The sequence below is a fragment of the Gastrolobium bilobum genome, unplaced genomic scaffold (assembly GCF_033153095.1).
Source record: "Gastrolobium bilobum isolate Gb01-03AN ecotype WA unplaced genomic scaffold, APGP_CSIRO_Gbil_v1 utg48165, whole genome shotgun sequence".
Classification (NCBI taxonomy): domain Eukaryota; kingdom Viridiplantae; phylum Streptophyta; class Magnoliopsida; order Fabales; family Fabaceae; genus Gastrolobium; species Gastrolobium bilobum.
Window position 1 is genome coordinate 12,344 of NW_026896449.1, and position 24,363 is coordinate 36,706.

The 24,363-nt window shown below is 34.0% G+C and overlaps 2 protein-coding genes across 4 annotated transcripts; both read left to right on the forward strand.

The window, feature by feature from the left end:
* Positions 1-8,498: 8,498 nt before the first annotated feature.
* Positions 8,499-10,221, forward strand: LOC133299820 (uncharacterized). Of its 2 annotated transcripts, none has more exons than XM_061499313.1 (2): positions 8,499-8,626; positions 9,258-10,221. In XM_061499313.1, the coding sequence occupies exon 2, from the start codon at positions 9,295-9,297 to the stop codon at positions 10,219-10,221; it is 927 nt and encodes a 308-aa protein (XP_061355297.1). In that variant the 5' UTR covers positions 8,499-8,626; positions 9,258-9,294. The 2 variants fall into 2 exon arrangements, with proteins under 2 accessions (XP_061355297.1, XP_061355295.1); XM_061499311.1 differs by having other exon boundaries at positions 8,516-8,626; positions 9,232-10,221.
* Positions 10,222-20,753: 10,532 nt separating this feature from the next.
* Positions 20,754-23,885, forward strand: LOC133299821 (uncharacterized). 2 transcript variants are annotated; one of them, XM_061499315.1, is made up of 2 exons: positions 20,754-20,868; positions 22,759-23,885. In XM_061499315.1, exon 2 carries the CDS (start codon positions 22,792-22,794, stop codon positions 23,755-23,757), a length of 966 nt encoding a protein of 321 aa, XP_061355299.1. In that variant the 5' UTR covers positions 20,754-20,868; positions 22,759-22,791; the 3' UTR covers positions 23,758-23,885. The 2 variants fall into 2 exon arrangements, with proteins under 2 accessions (XP_061355299.1, XP_061355298.1); XM_061499314.1 differs by having other exon boundaries at positions 20,756-20,868; positions 22,755-23,885.
* Positions 23,886-24,363: the final 478 nt, after the last annotated feature.

Here is a 24,363-nt window from a genome sequence, read left to right on the forward strand (position 1 = left end):
CTTTAAGCTTCATGGGTTCCCTCCTGGCTACAAGCCCAGGAACCCGAAGCCCACCCATGTTCCACATTCCCCTCAGGCCCATATTCTACATTCCCCTCAGGCCCATTTTTCCCACACACCTCAAGCCCTTTTTGCTCATTCGGTGGCCACCCACCCCAAACCTAATGTTCCCACCAACCCTAGTTTCTCAGCCGTCGACGCCCCTCTAGCCTTCAATCCTACCCAGTATAACCAACTGCTTTCCCTCATCCAGCAGAGTTCTGTTGTCTCCTCTGTCGCTCCTTCCGTCGTCGAGTCCTCCGCTTCTCCTTCGGTGGCTCCTTCGGTTGCTAGCTTCAACGGTAACTCATCTATCTCTTTTCCTCGTTCTTGTTGGGTCTTAGATACTGGTGCCACGCACCATGTTTGCGTCTCCACTGATCTTTTCGAGTCTTTTTCTCCTTCGAACTCTTTAGTTACCTTTCCAAACGGTTCTTCGGATGTTGTCTCCGCTGTTGGCACTGTTCCTCTCACTGATTCGCTCTCTCTTTTGCATGTTCTGTGTGTTTCGTCTTTTTTGTTTAACTTACTTTCTATTCCTTCTTTAACCCGTGATTCTTCTATCATGGCTAACTTCTGTGATTCTTGTTGTTTCCTTCAGGATCGTGTTACGGCCAAGCTGATTGGGATTGCTAAGAGATGCGGTGACCTTTACATTCTTGACTGCAATTTTCTTTTTCCCTCATCAGATGTTTCCCCTTCCCCGTGTTTTTCTTTTGTTAATTTTTCCCCTCCCCTATGTTCATCAATTTCGGTTAAGGACCCTGTTTTATGGCATTCTCGCTAAGGTCATTTATCTGTTGCTGTTTTAAATTCAATGAAAAATATTTTGGGATTTTATGATGTTTTGCCTGTTTCTCATCATTGTGAGGTGTGCCCCTTAGCCAAACAGAAGCGTCTCCCTTTTTTGTTAGACCCCAAACTCTCTGCCTCTCCCTTCATGCTTGTGCATTGTGACATTTGGGGTCCCTTCAACACTCACTCCGTTGAAGGTTCTAGGTATTTTTTAACCTTAGTTGATGATTCAACTAGGTTTACCTGGATTTATTTCCTTCGCAGGAAATCAGATTTTTCTTCAATTTTTCCTTCTTTCTACACTCTTATTCACACTCAGTATGGTATTCCAATTAAATCCATCCGGTGTGATAATGCTCCTGAGTTCCTATTGCCTTCTTTTTATTCTTCCAAAGGCATCAAACTCTTTCACTCATGTGTTGATCGTCCCCAACAGAACTCTGTGGTTGAGCGCAAGCATCAACACCTGCTTAATGTTGCTCGCTCCTTACATTTCCAATCGAACATTCCCCTTCAATATTGGCAGGACTGTGTTCTTACAGCTGCTTACCTCATCAACAGGACACCATCCCCTTTACTTTCCTCTCAATCTCCTTTTGCACTACTTTGCCACAAACAACCATCTTATACCCACCTCCGTGTTTTTGGCTGTCTTTGCTATGCCTCTACCCTTCCTAAAAATAGACACAAATTTTCTCCCCGTGCCTTACCAGCTGTTTTTCTTGGTTATCCCCCTGGTTACAAATGATACAAACTCCTTGACCTTCAATCCAACTCCACCTTTATTTCTCGTGATGTTATTTTTTTTGAAACCATTTTCCCTTTCAAGCTGAGTTCTCCATTAACTCCTTTACCTGCTGATTTTTTCCATTTACCCCTACCTTCTTCTGCAGCTCCTCCCTCCACTGTTTCTGCCCCTGCCTCCTTAAGGCCTCACCGCAACCGCACTACACCTGCTCGTCTTGATGACTACATTTGCACCACATCTACAAGCCATCCTATATCTAGTTCTGTTTCTTACCATAGGTTGTCTTCTTCACACACAGCCTTGGTCAACTCCATTTCTAATCATTTTGAGCCTTCTTCTTACTCTGATGCTTCCCAGTTACCTGAATGGCAGTCTGCTATGGCATCTGAATTATTGGCTCTTGAACAAAACAAGACTTGGTCGGTTGTTTCTCTCCCTCCTGGCATGAATGCAGTTGGTTGTCGTTGGGTCTACAAAGTCAAATATAATTCGGATGGCTCCTTAGAGAGGTACAAAGCCCGCTTGGTGGCTAAGGGTTTTATCCAGCAGGAAGGTGTTGATTTCATGGACACATTCTCTCCTGTAGCAAAATTGACTACTGTAAGGGTCATCCTTGCTCTTGCTGCATCTCATAATTGGACTCTTGTCCAGCTTGACGTTAATAACGCATTTCTTCATGGAGACTTGCTTGAGGAGGTTTACATGCATCTACCTCCTGGTTACTCTTCCAAGCACTCTTCTCTTCCTCCAAATGCTGTCTGTCGTCTGCATAAATCATTATATGGACTTCGCCAAGCTTCCCGACAGTGGTTTGCCAAGTTCTCTTCTACCTTGCTGCACCTTGGTTTTACTCAGTCTCAATCAGACCATTCTTTGTTTGTTCATTCTACAAACACTTCTTTTACTGCTATTTTGGTTTATGTTGATGACATAATTGTTGCTTCTAACAATTCCATTGAGGTGCAACAGGTTACTGATTTTTTAAATAGCAAATTTAAGTTAAAAAATCTGGGCTGTTTAAAATACTTCTTGGGTCTTGAAGTGGCTCGTAATGCCAAAGGAATTTCTGTTTGTCAACGTCATTATGCCTTACAGATCCTACAGGACTCTGGTCTCATGGGCTGCAAAACGAGAAGTACCCCCATGGATGCTGGTTTAAAGCTTTCTCTTAATACTGGTGAGCTCCTTCCTGACCCCTCATTATATCGGCGGCTGATTGGCCGATTGCTCTACCTCACCATTACAAGGCCGGACCTTTCATATGCTGTTAATCACCTCAGTCAGTTTATGGCCTCTCCGCGTGTGCCTCACCTTCAAGCTGCTCATAGATTACTTGGGTACGTTAAGCACACTGTTGGCCAGGGACTTTTCTTCTCTTCTACTTCACCTATGCAATTAAATGCCTTTTGTGACTCTGATTGGGCTTCTTGCCCAGATAGTCGTCGTTCCATCTCTGGTTTTTGTATTTTCATTGGTGATTCTCTCATCTCTTGGAAGTCTAAGAAGCAAACTACTGTGTCTCGATCATCTACGGAGGCAGAATATCGTGCCATGGCTAATGTCACCTGTGAGTTATTGTGGTTGTTTTCTCTATTTCGGGATCTCCATATTCTTCATCCTGGACCTGCCCATCTATTTTGTGACAACCTCTCTGCTCTTCATCTTGCTGCCAATCCGGTTTTCCATGAGCGCACGAAGCACATTGAGATTGATTGTCACCTTGTTCGGGAGCACATCCTTAAGGGTCATTTGAAGACTTTCCCAGTACCTTCCTCCAAGCAATTAGCTGATTTGTTTACTAAACCCCTTCTTCCTTCTAAGTTTACAGTTTTGTTGTCCAAGATGGGAGTATTAAACATATACTCTCCATCTTGAGGGGAGCTATTAATATTTGTATTTTTATTTTTCTATTATTACTGTTATTTCTTTTCTGTTGTAACTGATTAGCCTTGCTGGCTCATGCATGTGGCTGAGCACCTTTTTAGCATTCTGTTAGCTTTTCTTTTGCTGATATAAGCAGACCTCTTGTACGTCTTTCAATTCAATCAAAGATGAATATTCAGTTTTATTTTCAGTCTCCCTTTCCTGTAAACTAATAGAACTCTTCCATTCTTGAAAGGAATATTAATTGATAAACGATCACAATCCCTGTGGAGACGAACTTTACTTACTATTATATTACTTGTGCGATCGGTATACTTGTTGGGTAGCATCACCCGTGCTATGCAACAAACACTCAACTCACCTATTCAGGCTTTAACACCACCATATCTTAAAATACGCCATCCACCCATTACCATTGCCATCTACGAACATCTTCTCCACCATATTCAATAATTCTTTATTACTTGCCACCACACCATCCTCATATATGTAATTATCATCCATGTGATGTCATCACCATACATCATTAACACTTCCAAAACGTCATCGCACTGTGATTGCTATAAGCGTCAAATGGAAGAATATGAACAAAAGAAAAGAATGAGAACACAAAAGGACTACTGGTGCAGAAAAAGGACACGAGGTATTAGATGCTACCTTAGCCTCGTGGGAGAACATGCATTCTCTTTTCAGTTCCTTCAAAAGATTCTATAATTGTATATTTATTCAGTCTTATATGTAATAACTGTTGCGACTTCGACAAGTGCACCGGTCGTACAAGCAATAAAGTGATAAAAGTAAGGTTGTTGATCCCAAGAGGACTGATTATCAAGCAATAACTTATCTAAGCGATTAAAGTTGGATCGATCTTAAAATGGATTTGTTGAGAGTATTAGTTTAATTTATAAAATAGAATTTTTAAATAAATTATTTTTAATTTTCAATATTAAGAAAGGGTTCGCTTTTTCTGCTGTTACTGCAGATAACTTATCTGCAATAAGCCCAATACGACGTCATTTTGGGGCAAAAATCATGGTGTTTTGTAATTTTAATTTATTTCAGGGTTATTATAGTCTTTATAATTATAATTATCTAATCTTTCAATCCCAAAATGACGTCGTTTTGAAAGTAAATGCAGATAACTTATCTGCATTAACTGCAGAAATATTTTTCTGATTAAGAAATAAAGAACTGAATTCAAGAATAATAATGCGAAGAAAATGGTTTTTAACTTTTAATTAATAACAAACGTAGCTAAGAACTCGACTTCCCCAATAGTTTCTCAACGAGTTTAACTTTCATGCAATTAAAATTTGCAACCAATTATTGACAATTCTTTCTTATGTAACTGACTCCCCAATCCCTTGGTGGCTTCAGTTCTTTACTTTATTCCAAGGCTCTAATTCCTTAGGGTATTTATCTAAAGCAAGCTTTAAGGTCAAGAATTATGCGTCATAAAATTCGTAAGTCTATCCCTAGAACATACAAATTCCAACAATTAACCAATCGGATTAAAGCATACAATATCCCTATTAGAGTCTTGGAATAAAGTAAAGAACAAGACTATGAATATGAATATAAAACAGATTTATTGCTCTTTCAAGATTGATCAGTTCAAGAACAAGACTACGAATATAAAACAGATTTATTGCATAATTGAAATACGAATAATAATTGCATCAAAGATTAAATAGCGTTCAAGAACCCATTGGTTGCGTCTCGCCCTAACTACATAAAGGACTTTAGCCTTAAATGTTTATTGAAACAGAATTAAAAGATGAAAATAAACTGTAATGGTTCATAGAAACTTAGCAGGAAATTTAAACGGTGATTCTTTAATCTTCTCTTCTTATTTTCCCTTCTGCAATCGTCTCCAGACTTTACTCCTCTGCCTCTTCTTTAAGTCTCTGCCGTCTTCCAAATGAATTACACGATTTTCGTCTCGTCCTTTTAAAGGGTTAAATTGGGCTTTTCAGTATTTGGATCCACTCGCTGATGAGCTCGCTGAAGCGAGCTGCTCAGAGCATATTTTACTTCCTCGTTGAAGCGAGCTTCTCAGCAAGCTAATTACAATTTCTCGCTTGCCTTGCTCGCTGAAGCGAGCTGCAGAGCGAGCAAGAATTAATTTCTATTAATTCTTTATTTTCTTGATTTTTATATTCCCAACTGACCCTAACTGCCTTTTGCCCATCAGATTAGTGATTTGTTACTTCAAATCTGAAATAACTTGAAACAATATGAAAAGGGATTAGAATCTTATATAGTTGTTGGCATTTTAATATCTTTTAGGATTTATTAATTAACACTCTATTTTTAATCATATTACTTATTATTTAAATTATTTTTGATATTAAAAACACAGTGTCTTTGACACTTATCAATAACTTTTAGAAATTATGTTTAAAGGTAGCTTAATTTGATATGTTATTCTTTTATTTAAATGTAACATAAAAAAAAAATTTGCCAACAAAGGTGAGCACAGTTGGCTAAGAGTTTGATCCATATCCTATAAGGGCGTGAGTTCAAAGCCCGCTGGCCGATGTGAGAACTTTATTGGTGGGTATTATGTAAATCTTCCTGAAAATCCTCAAAGAGGTTGGGGTCTTGCCTGACCCTAGTGGGATACTGGTGTCTAACCCCACTTAAACTTTTCATCATTTTCCAAAAACAAAGGCAATGTAGAAGCTCACCCTCGGGGATTGAACCGGCGCATGGTGGATTCACAATCCACTGCCTGGATCAACTTGGCTACATCTGCCCCTACCCCCGCACAGGGTTTAGTCTCTATCTACGATCAGATTCTTTTTGAACTCCCCTATGATCGCTATCAAAGAGAAGATTTTTCTTGTACGATAACTATAGTAGCCGCAAGGCTTTTCTTATTTTTTGGAATTTGGGGAAGCAATGCTTCAAACAAAGAGGTTGGGTTGTTCACTTCATTGATTTGACTTCACTTTACTTAAGATTAAAGATAGGGGTCGTACGGATTTCTCTGATCAAGGAAGGCTCGTTTAGTATAAAACAAGCTTTGCTTTTTGAAGTGAGCCCCCATCAGAGAAAACAATTGCACGCTAGCCTCTTGTATAGGGTTCCAAACCTGCGCACCCCTAAATTGCAAGCTAGCTTTGAAGCCCCTACTTTCTTGATTGTTGAGATATTAGAAGAAGCCCCTTTCTACAAGCCTTTCTAGAATATATATATATATAAGGGAAGCTCTTCTAGCTTTCTTCGCATGCTTCAGCAGGAAACTCCCCTTTAAAGTCATAGAGCCATGTTAAAAAGCATTGAGACACAAATAGGTTAGCTTGCTACAGCACTTAGTAGCAGACCTATAGGGCACTCCCTAGTGATACAGAATTACCGAGGAGGGATGGAAAAGAAACATGCAAGACCTTCCAATTGAGGATTGGCAGAGAAGTTGATCATCTAGAGCCAGTTATAAGGCCATCCACCTTGAGGAAATTAATGGAGAAACAAGGGCAGAAAGTGGACAACAATGATATAGTTGAACCAACAACCATTCAATCTGCACCTCAAGAAAAAGAGAATGATGAGGAAACCACTGCTGAACTAGTAAGAGCAGAGCTGAAATCCAACAAGCCAAATTAAACAACCTTTTGCAGAATAGTGAAGCTTCTCAACCATTGTCAAGAGCAAGACAACTCCATTTTCCTCAAAGACTCCAAAACCAACATCACTTCAAGAGATTCCTGGACATATATCTTGAAGTAATTACAAATTAATATACCCTTCGTGGAAGCACATCAAAACATGCCAAGCTATATGAAGTTCATGAAGGATATTCTTACAAGGAAGAAGAGGCTTAAAGAGTATGAAATAATGGCTTTAACAAAAGAATGCAGCAGCTACTTCTCCAACAAATTGCCTTAGAAATTGAAACATTCAGGTTCTTTTACAATTTCATGTACAATAGGATATAGGTATATTCGTAGAGCCTTGTGTGATCTAGGCTCTAGTCGAAAGTTTTTGACGGAAAATCAATGAATTTCTGCCGAAAACCGATTTAAAGATTTTCGACAGAAAACAAATTCCGTAAAAAAAATTCAACGAAAAATCAATGAAATTCCATAAAAAATTGTTGTCATGGTTTTCAATGAAAAACTAATTCCGTCGAAAGTTTGCAACGAAAAATCAATGAACTTCTGTTGAAAACTGGTCTAAAGATTTTCGACGAAAAACAGATTTCCTCGAAAAATTATGATTTTTTTTTTAATTTCTCTTTGTACAAATTTAATATCAATTTACATATTGCACCTAATAAACAAATATACTTAATCAATACATTTCCATCGTTAATTTTTGTCATTAATTTTGACAGAATAGTTTTCGTCGAAAATTTCTGTTGAAAATTGAAACTTTTCTAGTAGTGCTCCACTCAAACTATTAACTATGTATGCCCTATAATTATCCTCTTTCTTATATAAAAAAAAAAAAAAAATAACCAAAAGAAACAGAATCATCACACCAACAAAATTAGTCCACTTGTAGTATTTTTCAATGATATTCGTTCAAACTAATTACCTAGCGGCACACATCCAGCATCCTCCACCACGAAGGATCGTGTTCAAAGGGAAGAATCGAACAAAAAGAAAGCAGCAACAACATCAAGAATCAAATAATGAGAAAAAAAAAGAAGAGAAATTAGATGCCACGATAAGAATTAATTAATTAAAATTTATACAAAAAAGAAGAAGTAATTAATTAATGAAAAAAATAATAGAGTTAGGAATTAGATGCCACGATAAGCTTGCGGAAGAATAACGCTTCCCTTTCAGTTAGTTACGTGGCAAAGAATCACATTCTATAATCTGTGTGTATTATTAATTTTCAGCACATTTTTGAATCTATGTAACAGCATGAACATAAGAACGTGAATACATAGAAAAATGATGTGGAAATTGAAAATAGAAAATTAGATGCCACCTAAATTAATTATTATCTTGTGGAAGAATAACGCAGACCAGTGCAAAGATTCTATAATCTGTGTATTTATAATTTCATAATATGAACCCAACAATGCAGACCAAAAGGACGTCCATTTTATTATTTCAAGTAAGGTGGTCAGATAGGTAGTCTTAATGCTCATCTGATCAAAGCAATCCATTTACGCCGTCGAGTTGTGCGTGCATACAGCCACAGGTACGTTGTTGCATATTGTGAGCATTGAGATATGCATCATTTGTATTGGATACTAGATCAAATAATAAAATTAGGATATTATTATGGTGAAGATATGGAAGTGGCCGAGTCAATGTGTTTTGAAAGAAATAAAAAAAAAAGGATTATTTCATAGAAATAAGGAGAAATATACATGCATTACGATATATAGAACTCAAGCTTCAATAGTCGGAAGGTGTTAATATAATTCAATTATTTTAAAAATTTAACTTTTTGAATTAAAATATGGGATAAGATATTCTACCTATTATTTTTTCTGTCTACCTTTGCCTACCACTTTCTAACACCGTTAGATCAGAATCTTAAGAAGGGAAAGAAACATAAACGTTAGTTAAGATTCTGATCTAATGATGTTTTAAAGTGATAGACAAAGATAGACAGAAAAATAGTAGGTAGAATAACTTATCCCTTAAAATATATACACAATAATTTTATATATATATTTCACAAATTTTTTAAACAAAAAGGTATATTTTATCTTGTATTGAAATTATCTAAATGTTCATTAATTTTCTAAATTTATATCTGCATGCAAAGATTTTCATTTAGAGAGTTTTTAATTGCAGTAATATAATGGTGTGTCATGTTGTAGAAAGTGGGCTATTCTCACAAGACAAATATACATACGCATGGGAAATAGTCCTGGCAGCCTTCGTCTTCTCAGAAATGGAGATTGTTCCCATCTACTCCTGGGAAATTGTGTTGCAATTGACTTGAAAAAAGAAGAGCCTAAGAAAGAAGGTAATGGAATAACGAGAAAGACGTGGGAATTGTCATACAAACTAGAACGGTCAAGCTGTGTGCTCAACTTAAACAAGACCACAGGACGTAATCAAGATGAAGTGTTAGAGATCATCATAGTGGATTGGCTTGAAAACAAGATCAATGATGAGATTCAAGGAACAAATATCAACGATAATATTACACGAGAATATTCACAGGCCTTTATTGATAGGGTACGAAGAGCGGAAGTTGGTCTTTTTGAGGTATATAATACATTTTCATATGTGTATGAGCCCGGGAAGCGCCCTCGCTTTATGTCACTAAATACAAGAAAAACTACAAATGAATGGGGTGGCGTAACGGAAACCACTGTTCACGTATATGGGTCTGGAACAAGGAAGGGTCTTTATGTTAGGGAGTGGAAGAAAAGGAGAGAGGGTCAAAATCCTTATATGGGGACACTGGCTCACTATTATGTTTATAATAATATTGGGCTTTCTGTGGTGGTAAAGATTCGAGTCTTGGATGATGGCACTTTGTATTTTGATGTGGAGGGTCCAATCCAACACCCTTGCTCTGCATTATTCAAAATGTTTGAAGAAGTCAACACAACCGGGATATGGACGCCTACTTCATGTTCTCATTGTGCTAAAATTCAGAAGCAGCGTAACTTCATGTTCTCTGACACAGAAGAAAGTGACAATGATAATCTTCCAGAAGATAGCCGAAACCAAAGTGCACATGCCATTGTCTCCAATAGTGGTGTGGTTAAGGGCAATGGTAATGGTAATTTGATTGTGAACAGGCTTTACCTTGCACTTAGAGGAAAATAACTTAAGGTGTTATGTAGTTCTATTTTGTGGTACATATCTTGGCGGGTATTATTATTTACAAAGATCCTACGAGGTTGGAGTGGTGGTGTCTCTCGCTGGTAACTTACTGCCAGTGTGTTTAAGTTCTTCATGTGTAACATATTATAAAACAATGAAAAAAAATTTATTCTTTTAAATTACATAACTTATATTATTTCACTCTCACAAAGAGGTGAGACTTACACTTTTATTTTTTTTATCAACTCTCTCTCCTCCTTTATCTATCTCTTTTCCTTTATTAAAATGACACAACTTTACATCTTTAAAATGACACACAATTTTCCCTAAAACAATATATATAAGTATATTCTACATATTAGACTAAAATATAAGTTACCCCCTTCATCTTTGACCATATTTCTAATTACTACCTTATACTTGTAATTGTTTCAATAAAGCCCCAATATTTTCAAATCAATAATTCTGTTAAAAATTTGACAAACGTTGTTAAACCTTCTCACATGCCCTAAGTCTCAAATCTCAAATATTTCTTCTCTCTTTTCTTCTACATTCTCTCATCTCTTATTACAATTTTCTTTAGATCTTTTCTCGGTAGTTTGGGATGATTTCGATTTGGATCAGAGAAAATTAATGTGTTTCTTTTCTTCTACATTCTCCCATGGTTTCTTTTAATACATTTTAACATGTTCTACGACGGGAAACAATCATTGTTGGAAAGAATATAAATTTTTTATTTTTTATTTTTTTATTTTTTTTGAAATATTTCAATCGATTTATCGCTTCGTGACTAGTCTGATTCGGGACGAGTTCAGGATTAAGGCTTTAAACACTTTCCAAAGGTGATTCTGGGAAGGAAAATACTTATTTACTTTTAAAATAAAAATTAAGTGAACTTTAGGGTACACAATAATTGTTTTAAAAAAATAGAAATAAACTTTTAAAAACTCTTTGTTTTCACTATATAGAAAATGAATATAAAAAAATATTATATATTTTCGGGCATTTTAAAATAGCTAAAAATAATATCAAATTGTGGATGTTTAAAACCCGCAAAAAATTAAGTTATTTAGTGGAAATTTTTTTGACCTACGCTCAAAAAACCTCCAGTAATTATCAATTTTTTCGTAGTGGTTGTGCTTAGAGTTACGTTGTTACAAATTTTTTGTATTGAGACCCATGAACTGGAAACACGACCAAGTAATAGAGATTAAATAATATTAAAATGAGGATACTGATTACGGTACAATTATTAGATAATACTAAGAATCTCACACTCAAACGTTTATAATATGTATATAAGAAAATTATGATACTATTATGGGGTTTGTATTAGTCATTTTTTTTTTTATAAATTGTATTTGTCATTTTAAATTACATAAAATTGTATTATTTTAGTAAAAATTACTGTTTTATGATAAGAAAAACAGAAATCATGATAGAAAAAAATATGAGATTTTTAATTTAAATATTAAATAAAAAATAATAGTTATAACTAAAATCATTGTCGGACAAATACTCCACCCCCTTTACCCCTGATTCGTGATGAAATTCGTCTTAAACACTAAGGGGGCGTTTGGTAGAGGATGAATTTTTTTTATCCGGGAATCACAATTTTCAAAAATATGATTTTTACATTCAGTTAACAATAATATCTGAAAATTTAAAATTTAAAACAATTCAATTTTTCAAGAATCCCCAAAAATACCGCGTATCAAACGGACTCTAACCGTATCATCGAGGAATGCCGATAATGTTTTTCCCTTTTAATAATATATAAAATTGTAATATAATTAATATTTTATAAAATACCAATACAAATTACGGGTAATTCAATAGAAAATTATAACAAATTACTGTTTACCTCCTTGTCAATTATGATTGTGTATATTCCATAACATAAATAAATTATTATTCTTTTAGGAATATGAGAAAATCGTTTTAATTTATTTATGGAAAATAATTATCTCATGTTGCATGAGATAAACAGAGACAAAGTAGTGGGGTCCACATTATTTTTTTCTTTTTTTTTTTACAAATGGTGGACCCCACAATCTTGTCTCTGTTGCATGAGATAATTATCTCATGCAACATGAGATTAATAGATCCCTTTATTTATTTATTTGTTCGTTGTCTTTTTTATATGTGATTTAATTATATATATATATATATATATATATATATATATATTATATATATAGGCTTTATCATTTCTCAAGCTGCCAGAGATAAAGTTATCTCCGGCTACAAAATCATAACCGTACAAAGATGGATCAATGGTGATAAAGGAAGAGAGAGAAAAGGGGAATCATAACCATTCAAAGGTGAATCAATACATATAAGAAAATAAATAATCAAAACAGCGTGGTTTTGGGATAGCCGGAGATAAATTTATCTCAAGCAACTTGAGAAATGTTTTTCCCATATATATATATATATATATATATATATATATATATGACTTATTGTTTCTCAAGCTGCTTGAGATAATCTTATCTCCGGTTACTAAATCATAACCGTACAAAGATGGATCAATGGTGATAAAGGAAGAGAGAGAGGAAAAAATCATAACCATTCAAAGGTGAATCAATTGATATAAAAAAATAAATAAATAAAATGACGTACACTACAAAAAAAAAGGTTGTTTAGCCACATTCAAAAATGTGGCTAACAATGATAAAAAAATGTGGCTAACAAACTTTACCACATTTTGATTAAATGTGGTTAAAACAGGTGTTGTAATAATTTAACCACATTACTTTCTTCACTTTTCCACATTTTGATTGAGTGTGGTAGTCTTTTTTTAGCCACAATTATTGTTAATTTAACCACTTTATAAATGTGGTTAAATTGTATAGTTTGCCACAATAAAAAAATGTGGTTAATTATGTCTGAAAGTTTTTTTAACCACATTCATGAATGTGGCTAAATATATGAAATTCATTTTTTTTAATTTAATAATATTACATTTTTTTTATAAATCTTATAAAAATAAAAAATATTAAAAATTACTTTTATTATTTAGTATGTAATCTAAAAAATAACATGATACACCCTTTAATTATGCAAATTTGCCCAGATTATGATATGTAACAAATATTTTTTATATAATAGTGAAACACTCACAACATGTATGTATCAGGAAAAAAAAATCACAACATGTGGCTTAATTGCCCTACACTGGCAGATTTTACAAGCATTTCAAATCGTACCATAAGTATCTCATGGAGGGGCAAATACCTTCCCCCTATTAGTTCAACACTCAAAGAATACCTCATTGTCTAATCCCAAAAAAGAAAATGTTCAAGCCAGTGAACCAATTTGGGTAATTGAAGAAAAATATAGTGATTATCTCTAATTGTTCAAAATATCATTAATTTTCCATGAATCATTCTCCTAAACTAAAAGATAGCTCTTTGCAAATATCAATCTTCCAGGACCTGTTCTTTTATGCATCCTAGTCCTTTGAAGTGCCATTTACTCTATCACACCTGTACAAAAACCAAAAGAATTTAGCTTCATGATAAGAAAGAGAAGAAATAAAGCTTGCAAATGATTTAAAAAAAACAAAATTATCTAAGTTTCTATCCAATTATAACAAAGAGGGTAAAACATATTGGTTGAAAGTAGCTAACTCACTCCCAAATTTATCTAGATGAAATTTGTGAAGAGAAGCCAATTGCTTTTATGTGATACAACCGAACAATGAACGACAATTTAGTAAATTTTGTGCAACCATTATAGAGTTCTTGATTCCCATCCCTTAGCAATTCTTTAATTTTTTTCTAGCTCTTCTTTACTTGCATCTTTTGTACCCCTAGGGCGGTCGCCATTAGGTAGATTTGATGTGTCAGAATCTTCAATTCGATGATCATCAAAGACACCAAAAATATCATTTAACATATCTTGCATTGGATATTGTCTAATTGGGTCTTCGTGTGCTTTTGCTTCTTCAACATTGGATTGAATATGTTTTTCCCCATGCATATACCAAAATGTATACTTTCTTGGAAAACCCTTTTGAAGTAGATGACTTAACATTTCAGTTTTATCACACATACTACGAAATCCACACTTAATGCAAGGACATAAAATTTGTCCATATTAATAGATGCATTTGAAAAGGCAAAGTCCAAAAATTGGACTACCCCATATAAGTACTCTTTTGATCTAAGTGGCTTCTCAATCCAACTCTTGTCCATCATAATTAGTTAAATCTGTTTTCAAATTTAATTTAAATCGAATCAAAAGGCATTTAAAATATCTAATAATATAATATTAAAATAAAATAAAATTCACTTTAAAAAATACCTGTAGATGCTGATCACTTTATATATTGAGCCGATGGTTACACCTACAAGATTTGTATACTGAGCCAATCTACACGGCTGAAATCTCCTGCCTCCTATGGACATATATAAGGTAACAAATTAAAGGTGCACCAAATTATATTGGACGACGTTGACTAGAGTGGTAATGGAGTCATTGGAATAAAAAAAACGACAAGATTCAATTGCAGTGCGATAAATGAATGACGCAAAGATAAATAAAGTGTTAAAAGTGTAGGGTGAAAACAAGTTAAAGCCTCATCATAATGTTATTTACACAACATTCTTATATACAAAGCACGAGACATTAAATTTTTGACGTTGACTAAATCAAGCACTGTTTCTATATCTCTCTTTTTATCTTGGTATTATAGGGGAACAATAATATATATACTATAGGTTTTTATAACAAAACCTTTTTGAATATGCTATAGTCAACAACTTTGTATAATCCTAAAAAGGCTAATACTTAAGCTTATTAAGTTTTGGGCCTTTGTTTAAAAAATATACTAATATTTAAAGATTCACTAGTTTTGTATACTAATATATAAAGATTCACTTTCACGTAGTTTTGTATAATCCTAAAAAGGCTAATACTTAAGGTTATTAAGTTTTTTTTTTTTTTTGTAAATAAGGTTATTAAGTTTTGGGCCTTTGTTTAAAACCATAATGAAATTTAGTATTTGTATAATTTATTTATTTAGTATTATTATTGGCTTATTAAGCTAATTATATAAATATTCACTAGTTTTATTATTTAGTATTATTTATTTATTTATTTATTTCATATTTGTATAATTTATTTTAGCTTATTTATTCTTTATTCATACCATAATGAAATTTTCCAATACTATGCTACGTATCAATGTTATGGTAAAAATATTATGCAAGGAGCTTCAAATTAGGATTTGTGTTATGAAGAAAAATAGAAAAATTAAATATTTGGAATCAGTGAATATATATACTCTGTTGAGAAAGCTATTTTTATAACAAAACTTTTTGATATTACTATTTTTATAAAAAAAACAAGAGATATCATAATCTCCTTATCATATTTGTTTCTCGATAACAAACAAAGATCAGGAATCTTAGAGCACCATTAACAAATAGAAAAATAAACTAAAATAGCAACACTATGCATAACTCACTTTATCAATAATGACGCAGACCTTGCCAAATAAATTGCCAGGTACTGAATAATGTTTCAATACTTCCTGTAGAACCTGTAAAGCAATGAAATATGCAACATAGTGAAAGGCTATTACATAACTAAAGCAATACTTGGAACAACACGAATTAAGTAAAATCTAAAAATTAAACTCCTAGCACATTTTATTGCAGACTCTGCATACTTACAGAGTAAGTAAGAGACTGTAAGAACCCGCACCGTTAATTAAGGTATTTAATTGATTAATTATGCAAAAATAGAAAATGATTCCATAATTGACCCTAATAATTATTTGTGAGGCTTAATAATCATATTAAGTGATTAAGAATGCTGAAAGTCGCTTTTCGGAAGAAAAGTGCAAATACCGGTTCTGCTAGTCGGTATAAATGCGTGCCGAAAAAGTATCTCGAAAAATTAAAGTAAGTGCATGTTAATTACAAGAATAATATGTAGGACTTGTAAAACGAGTTTCAAGTCCAAATAATGAGAACTGGTGCTAGAAACCGGTACTGGCTTTGAAAAGCGTGTACCGGAAAGTTGCTCAGAAAATTATAAGAAAAATATGTTAATTCTTAGAAAATTATGTAGTTTCATAATCCAAAGTTTGGGATTAAAATGCTAAGCGTAGAAATTAGTGTTTAAGTGTGTTTGGACTTTGAATACTCCCATTATGGGCACAAAACCCAAGGACCAGAATTCCCTACGTGACTCACTTGGTGGCTGAGTGTTGGCTACTGTTCCATTGCCTTCCCTTCATCATTTCTTGAGCTTGTGGCCATTTCCTTCACAAACTCTTCTCCTAAACACTTTGTGTGAGTGATGATCATCATTGGGAGTGTGTTGGTGGTCTTGTTTCTGTGTTGTGAAGTCAGTGTGAGGGAGGTTTGGTTGCTGACTTGTTGGTTTTGGGTTGAGAGAAGCCTTGTCTTGGTTTTGGTGGTCCAAGTGTTGATCTTTTGTGCTAAAGGGTCAACCTTTCTTACCATTTTCGTGCATCCTCTTGTGACAGTAGCTTGAGACTGATTGTGAGCTCCAAAGGGCAACCTTTCCTTCTGTTTTGAGCTGGGGTATGTGTACCAACCTTTAACTTGAGTTTAAAGGCTTAAAAATGGAAGCTTGATGCATGTTAAGGCTAAAAGATGATAACTTGTTGTTGGGTAATGTTGAACACGCCTAGAAATGCATGATTAGGTGTTTAAAATCGGTAAAAAGGGAAACTTTAAGGGATATCTTCACGAAAATGCAGAAACTGCATTCCGTCGTGAAATATATGGATATTTTTCGAACAGATATCCGGATATTGGATATCCGAATATGTGAATCTGTATATCCGGATATTGCATATCCGGATATGGACAATGAGATATCCGGATATGGTCCCGAGGAATATCCGGATATTCTGAGTTTTCGCAGAACAGTAGCTGTGCTGTATGTACAGTAGGCTATTGGGGGTTTGTGGACCCTAGTTTGATGAAGTTGAACTTCTGTATGTATTGGTCTAAGCCAGAATCATGGGATTAAGGGCTGGTGGCTTTGTTAGAAGCTTTAAGACTTGAAAACATAATGAAAAGGCGTTGTCTTTAATTTGTATGCATGTGGTAAATGTTATTGATTTATATTTGGTCCATATCAGATTGGATAGCTAGCTTAGAGGTAAGCTTTCGTGTCCTCGGTTTAGCCATGTTGTGGTTCCACCATGTCCCATGGGGACATGGTATATGCATGCTGTGTTACATGCTTTTGATGTTTTGGAAATGTTGTTGAGCTATTGTATGTTAGTGCCTTGTTGATATGCATGGAGGTGTTCCACCTATACGGTAAGCCTGAGTATGTAGAACATACAAGAAGGTGAGGCTGTGGGTGAGGTGCAAACGGTGTTCCTTGTACTACATGTAGGGGATAGACGTATTCCTAAATTTCTCTGGCCAGTAGATAGTGATTACACACATGCCATAGATATCTGTTGCACTACATAGTTTTAGAACTGATAATGATATAAATGCTTTTAGAACTTATATTGCACATGTAAGTGAGCTTGGGGTGGAAGATCCTTAAGGACCCCTTGTCTTACTGAGATTTCTAGTTTAGAGATCTCACCCCACGTTTGGGGAATGCTTATTTCAGGGTCAGGTAATGTTGAGACCTCAGGCGGCAGGAGGCCGGAGCTGAGTTAGATTGCTGTTATATTATGCTGCCATGATTGGATGCTGGATTTGCATGTTGTTTATATACTTATAGCTTCAGTTATGTTTATGGAGTTTTATGTTGAGACTGGTTGTGTACTATGTTTATTTGGTGAGCATGGGGATTGTCCATGACACATAGTATTGTTATGTCTTGATTATGTTTTGAGTCTTTTGGAGTTGTAATAATGTATCAGGATATTGTCCGGATTACGTGATGTAATGCCGTGATTTAGATACACGCTTTATTTATATATTGAGGTATTTCAGTAGATGTCTTATTGCAATTTATATGCAGGCGATATTTTATGAAATTGATTAAGTAATCAAGTTGGTAATTGATAATGACGTCATAATTGAAAAGAAAAAGAATATTCTGCATTTTTAATTAAGCACCGCTTAATACGATGTAATGATAATATTCCGAGTATACACGGGGTGTTACACAGACCAAAACGCATATTTACGGGCAAATTATATAATTATCTATTTATGTGAATATCATATTAATAAAGTAATGATTGTAAAATTTAGGGACTCACATTCAGAGGGCATGTTTTCAAGTCAAGAAATTCGACATCAATAATGAAGCGTCCAAGGAATGCAGTATCCACAGGCCAGACAAAGTCATCGCATGTCCTAAGCACCCTTTCATGAACTGCAGCATTACAAGCACATATAAGTGAAGCACAACCTGAGTCAGCATTTCATGATACAATCTTGAAATTGATACATGCTAATGCAGTTTCAAACTTGTTGGCAACCAATTTGAAGCGGTGATGCAAAATTAGCCCTATTTCTTGTTGGTAAATATAAGAAGTGATGAGTGTGAGTGTGTACAACAACAGATGCCAAAAGATCGAAGCCAGAGCACAAGAAGTTCAGGTATAAAGGAAAACCCGTATGATCAAATAAGCAAAAACTGGGAAGTAAACTTCAAGCCTGGGTTACTAACTTCAATTTATGGGGGAAAAACTTTCTTTAAACGACCTGAGAAAAAAATTCAAGAGAGATTTCTGTGAATTGCTTGAGAATTTGCACTTAGCATACTAATATTTATATACATGGAAAAATAAATACAACTTATATTTACAAGAATAATAAATAATTGGACTATTTTCTATAATCCTAATGTTTGGAAAGCTTCATAACTTCCTATTGTTTACAAAGCTATAATAACTACTGTTATCATTTCCATCATGAGCCAAAGGCCAACTTACTCAAGATGGGGTAAAAAAAATAAAAAATAAAGAGGATAAGATATTTCATCACTGAAATCAATTCTTTGGTGTAGGATTTTTATCATGATTATTTGCTGTATTTCAGGTCAGGTAAGCCCTTACAAAGAAAAAGGTTTGTGCTTAGTAACTACATACAATATGATTGTAATACAACATGAAAATTCTGCAACTGTGACAGGCAATTAAATGTGCAAGAAATAATTTTTCAAGGCTTCTAGCACAACTCCTAGTAACCTATCCCTTCTCTTCCAATGAGCTGCTAATGATTATGATTTTACCCCAAATGTTATATGAAGTCTACACAGCATTTTAAAGTCACAATATTCTTATTGTTAGTCACGACTATCCAAAATATACAAATTTTCATATATAGCTCCATGGATGGTTAAATATCTTACGAATACTCTGTTACCCATTATGAATTCTGAACAAGCAGTTCTTTATATTCTGAAAAAAAAAAACTCACTAGCTTGCAATTGGAGTGATGAATCCAACAAATTAGTTTGAGAGACCAAAGCGCATCTGCTAATACATAAATTGAACAGAATGAAAGAAAACAGAGTAAGAGATGCATATAAGTCGGCAAAAAAGAAACAACGTGGTGGGATAAATTACTACAAATTGTTGGAAAGAAAGAAGTCGCAGAATCACAAGTGACAGAAGAGTTTAAGTTCCCTTGTTTAACCTTGCAACAAACTAGATCTATAAGTGACAGAAAGAAGTCGCAGAATCACAATCGCAGAATCACAACAAACTAGATCTGAGATCAGAACTTCAAATTTAATATCAGCAGAGATGAAACCTATACCAGAAATTTCAAAAATAATTAAATAAAAATATATAATACCAAAAAATATTGAGAATATTCATAGATCTATAAGGATCTGAAAGTAGAGCCACCTTAGCACTGAAAAATTCTAGTTTGTGGGAATGGAGAACTTGCTTCCTCTCCAAGATGAATAACCAAATGAGCCAAGATTTGAAGGTATTAAGAAAGGAACTGAGGAACGAAGATAAGCTTTAGGGTTTATCAGAATAGACTAGTAGAGGAACGAATAGAGGGATTGTTCCAAGCTGAAAAACGAAGATAAACTTTAGGGTTTATCAGAATAGACGAATAGAGGAGCGAATAGAAATGAAAAAGTGTTTTTAAAAAAATTATAATAAAAAACTCAAAAATAATTTTACTTCTTTAAAAATAATGTTGCTAATCGAGGGTATTTTCGAATTTTTATCAACATGTTAAAAATGTGGTTAACCTGATGTCGTTATAGGCCGTGTTTTTTGTAGTGGTAGTTTTGGGGTAGTCGAAGATAAACTTATTTCAAGCTGCTTGAGAAATAATTTGATATATATAGGTATAGGTATAATTTTGTGCTAGCTTAATTCCATTGCAAAGTGGAGCAACGAGGATCAAATTTGATATCACGAGATCACTTTTGCACTTATAATAAATAGTGTTAATAAGAGAAAAGTAATGTGGAAATCTACAATAGAGAATTAGATACCACCTAAATTAAATATCTTGCGGAAGAATAACGCAGACCAGTGCAAAGATTCTATAATCTGTGTATTTATAATTTCACAATATGAACCCAACAATGCAGACCAGATAGACCATTTTATTATTTCAAGTAAAGTGGTCAGATAGGTAGTCTTAATGCTCATATGATCAAAGCAATCCATTTACGCCGTCGAGTTGTGCGTGCATACAGACAGCTACACTACAGGTACGTTGTTGCATATTGTTAGGATTGAGACACATGATTTGTATTGGATACAAGATCAAATACTAAAATTAGGATATTTATTATGGTGAAAATATGGAAGTGGCCGAATCAATGATAGAAAGATATAATATAAAATTATTAAATTAAGGCTCGTTAAGTACAAATTTGAGCTTTTGGGGTTAAATATATGGTTGTTTCACGTGGCACCACAAGGCTTCGCTTCAAGTCCAAAAAGTTATTATGTGAAAGAATGTGTTAAAAATATATAATACAAAATTATTAAACACTCGTTAGAGCCAAGGTGATCACGAGATAACGAATTTCATTCTCACTGCTCTATTTTCTAGTTGAATTAAGTCAACATAATGTAGAACCAAAAAATGCGTTGTATAATATCTATATTTTAAGCTCAAAGAACTCTTAGGAGAAAGAGTGAATTAGAAAGACATAATATAAAAATTGACGGCCCTTCACTTGCAGTGTGCGAGAGAAAGAAAAATATAAAAATTTTAGATCGACCTTCACTTCTATAAGCTGGTATGTAAGTTGGTTGTTTATGTTTAAGGTAAGTGGCGGTATAAAATGATAGCTTTATTAGGTCTTTAGATTTGGAAAGGAGTATTTCTTTAATGGTTTTTTTAAAAGAAACAGAAAAATATAAATCAATTATATTCAAAAATTAACATTTTTACAGTCACTTTAGATAAGGTTATCTACGGCTATCATTTTATAACTATGTTCTTTCGGGAGAAAATGATTATAACATTAAAATTGCTTTTTTTTCTCACCTCAGTTACTTTTCAGAACTTGTTTGCTGCGTGGAGAGAGAAAAAAAAGTAACTTTAATGTTATAACTATGTTCTCTCGGGAGAACATAGTTATAATAGTAGCTGTAGATAACTTTATCTAAAGTGGCTGTAGAAATATTTTTTTCATATATATATATATATATATATATATATATATATATATATATGAGTTCGCTTTTTTATGGTCAATGTAGATAATTTATCTATATTGAGCTCAAAACGACGTCGTTTTGAGGCGGAAATCAAGATATTTTTGTACGTAATTATAATTTATTTCAGGGTTATAATAGTCTTTTTCATTATAATTTTTTAATTTTTCAACCCAAAACAACGTTGTTTTGGAAGCGAATGTAGATAACTTATCTACATTCCCTTTAGAAACATTAAAGCCTATATATATATGGGGTAAACTTTTTTACAGCCACTTTAGATAAGGTTATCTACGGCTACCATTTTATAACTATGTTCTTCCGGGAGAAAATAATTATAACATTAAAGTTGCTTTTTTTTTCTCTCCTCAGTTACTTTTCAGAACTTGTTTGCTGACGTGGAGAGAGAAAAAAAAAGAAACTTTAAAGTTATAACTATGTTCTCTCGGGAGAACATGGTTATAAATGGTAGCTGTAGATAACTTTATCTAAAGTGGCTGTAGAAATATTTTTTCCATATATATATATATATGAGTTTGCTTGTTTTACGGTCAATGTAGATAATTTATCTACATTGAGCCCAAACGACGTCGTTTTGAGGCGGAAAACAAGATAATTCTGTAATTATAATTTATTTCAGGATTATAATAGTCTTTTTCATTATAATTTTTTAATTTTTCAACCAAAACAACTTTGTTTTGGAAGTGAAGGTAGATAACCCATCTACGTTCACTTTAGAAACATTAAAACCTATATATATATATATATATATATATATATATTTCACATACTTTTTATTATAAAAAATATATTTTATCTTGTATTGAAACTTGATTTGAATTTTCTGTACTTTTCTAAATTTATATCTGCGTGCAAAGATTTTCATTCAGAGAGTTTCTAATTGCACTAATGGTGTGTCATGATGTAGAAAGTGGGCTATTCTCATAAGACAAAAATACACATGCATGGGAAACAGTCCTGGCGGCCTTCGTCTTCTCAAAGATGAAGATTGTTCTTATCATGTACAACTGGGAAACTCTGTTGCGATTGACTTGAAAAAAGAAGAGACCAAGGAAAAATGTAATGGAATAAAGAGAAAGACGTGGAAATTGTCATACGACGTAGATGGGTCAAACTGTGTACTCAACTTTACCAAGACCACCGGAGGAAATCCAAATGATGAGGAGATAGAGATCGAGATCGTGGATTTGTATGAAAACAAGATCATTGATAAGATTCAAGGAAAAAATATCAACGATAATATTACACTAAAATATTCAAATTGCTTTCGTGATAGGATAAGAAGAGAGGAAGCTGGTCTTTTTCAAGTAGATACATTCTCACGTGAGATAGAACGCAAGATCAAGAACAGCAGTATTCGTCACTTGACGTCGCTATATACAAGAAAAAATACAAATGCATGTGGTTTCGTAACGGAAACGACCGTTCACATGTATGGGTCTGGAACAAGGAAGGGTCTTCATGTTAGGGAGTGGAAGAAAAAGAGAGGGGATCAAAATCCTTATATGGGGACAGTGGCTCACTATTTTGCTTATTTTAAAACTTGCGATAGAACAGATATTGGGCTTTCTGTGGTCGTAAAGATTAGAGTCTTGGATGATGGAACTTTGAATTTTGATGTGGAGGGTCCAATCCAACACCCTTGTTCAGCATTATTTCACATGTTTGATGAAGTCAATAGAACCAGGATTTGGAAGCCTACATCATGTCCTCATTGTGCTAATATTCAGAGGCAGCGTAACTTCATGTTCTCTGACTCTGAAGACAGCGACAATAATAATAATCTTCCAGAAGCACGACCTCGTAGCCGAAACCAAGATTCAGGAAGCTTTCTTGCCAATGATGGTGTGGTTAAGGGCAATGGTAATGGTAATTTCACTGTGAAGAACCTTGTCTTAAAAGGAAGCTAATTTCAGGTTATGTAGTTTTATGTTTTTAACTTTTTCATACACAAAATAACGAGGGAGTATCCTTTGACATCGGTGTCAAATTTCAAATTTGACACCTCATCTAAGAGCGGTTAGATAAAAAAAGATCAACGGTGTCACATGTATAGTATATACAGCAAATTGCTATATATATGCTTGTAATGTACTAGTGTGTTAGCTTTTAAGTTTTACATCAGTAATAGATTACAAAAACAAGTTTATTGGTATATCTATTGAGACCAAGTGCAGCATCATCCTAATGGCGACACACAATATATAAGAGAATAATAACCTACTTCCCTAACAAAAATTTAGCATCACAGATTCAATTGCAATCTTAACTCATCCTCATTAAATATAAAAAGGGGTTAGTGGAAAAGGGAAAACAAGAAAAAGCAGATAGGGGGAGGGGAGAAGAGAATACTTTGGAGCTCAAATTCTAAGAGAAGAAAAAGGGATGCTATATTTAGTGAGCTCAAACTCGACATGTTGAGCTGTAATACTTAAGTCAAGAAAACACACATAACTATGGATTTTATTAATTGCTTGTCCAACTATACATCCTCTACTAGAAATATCCATATTTTT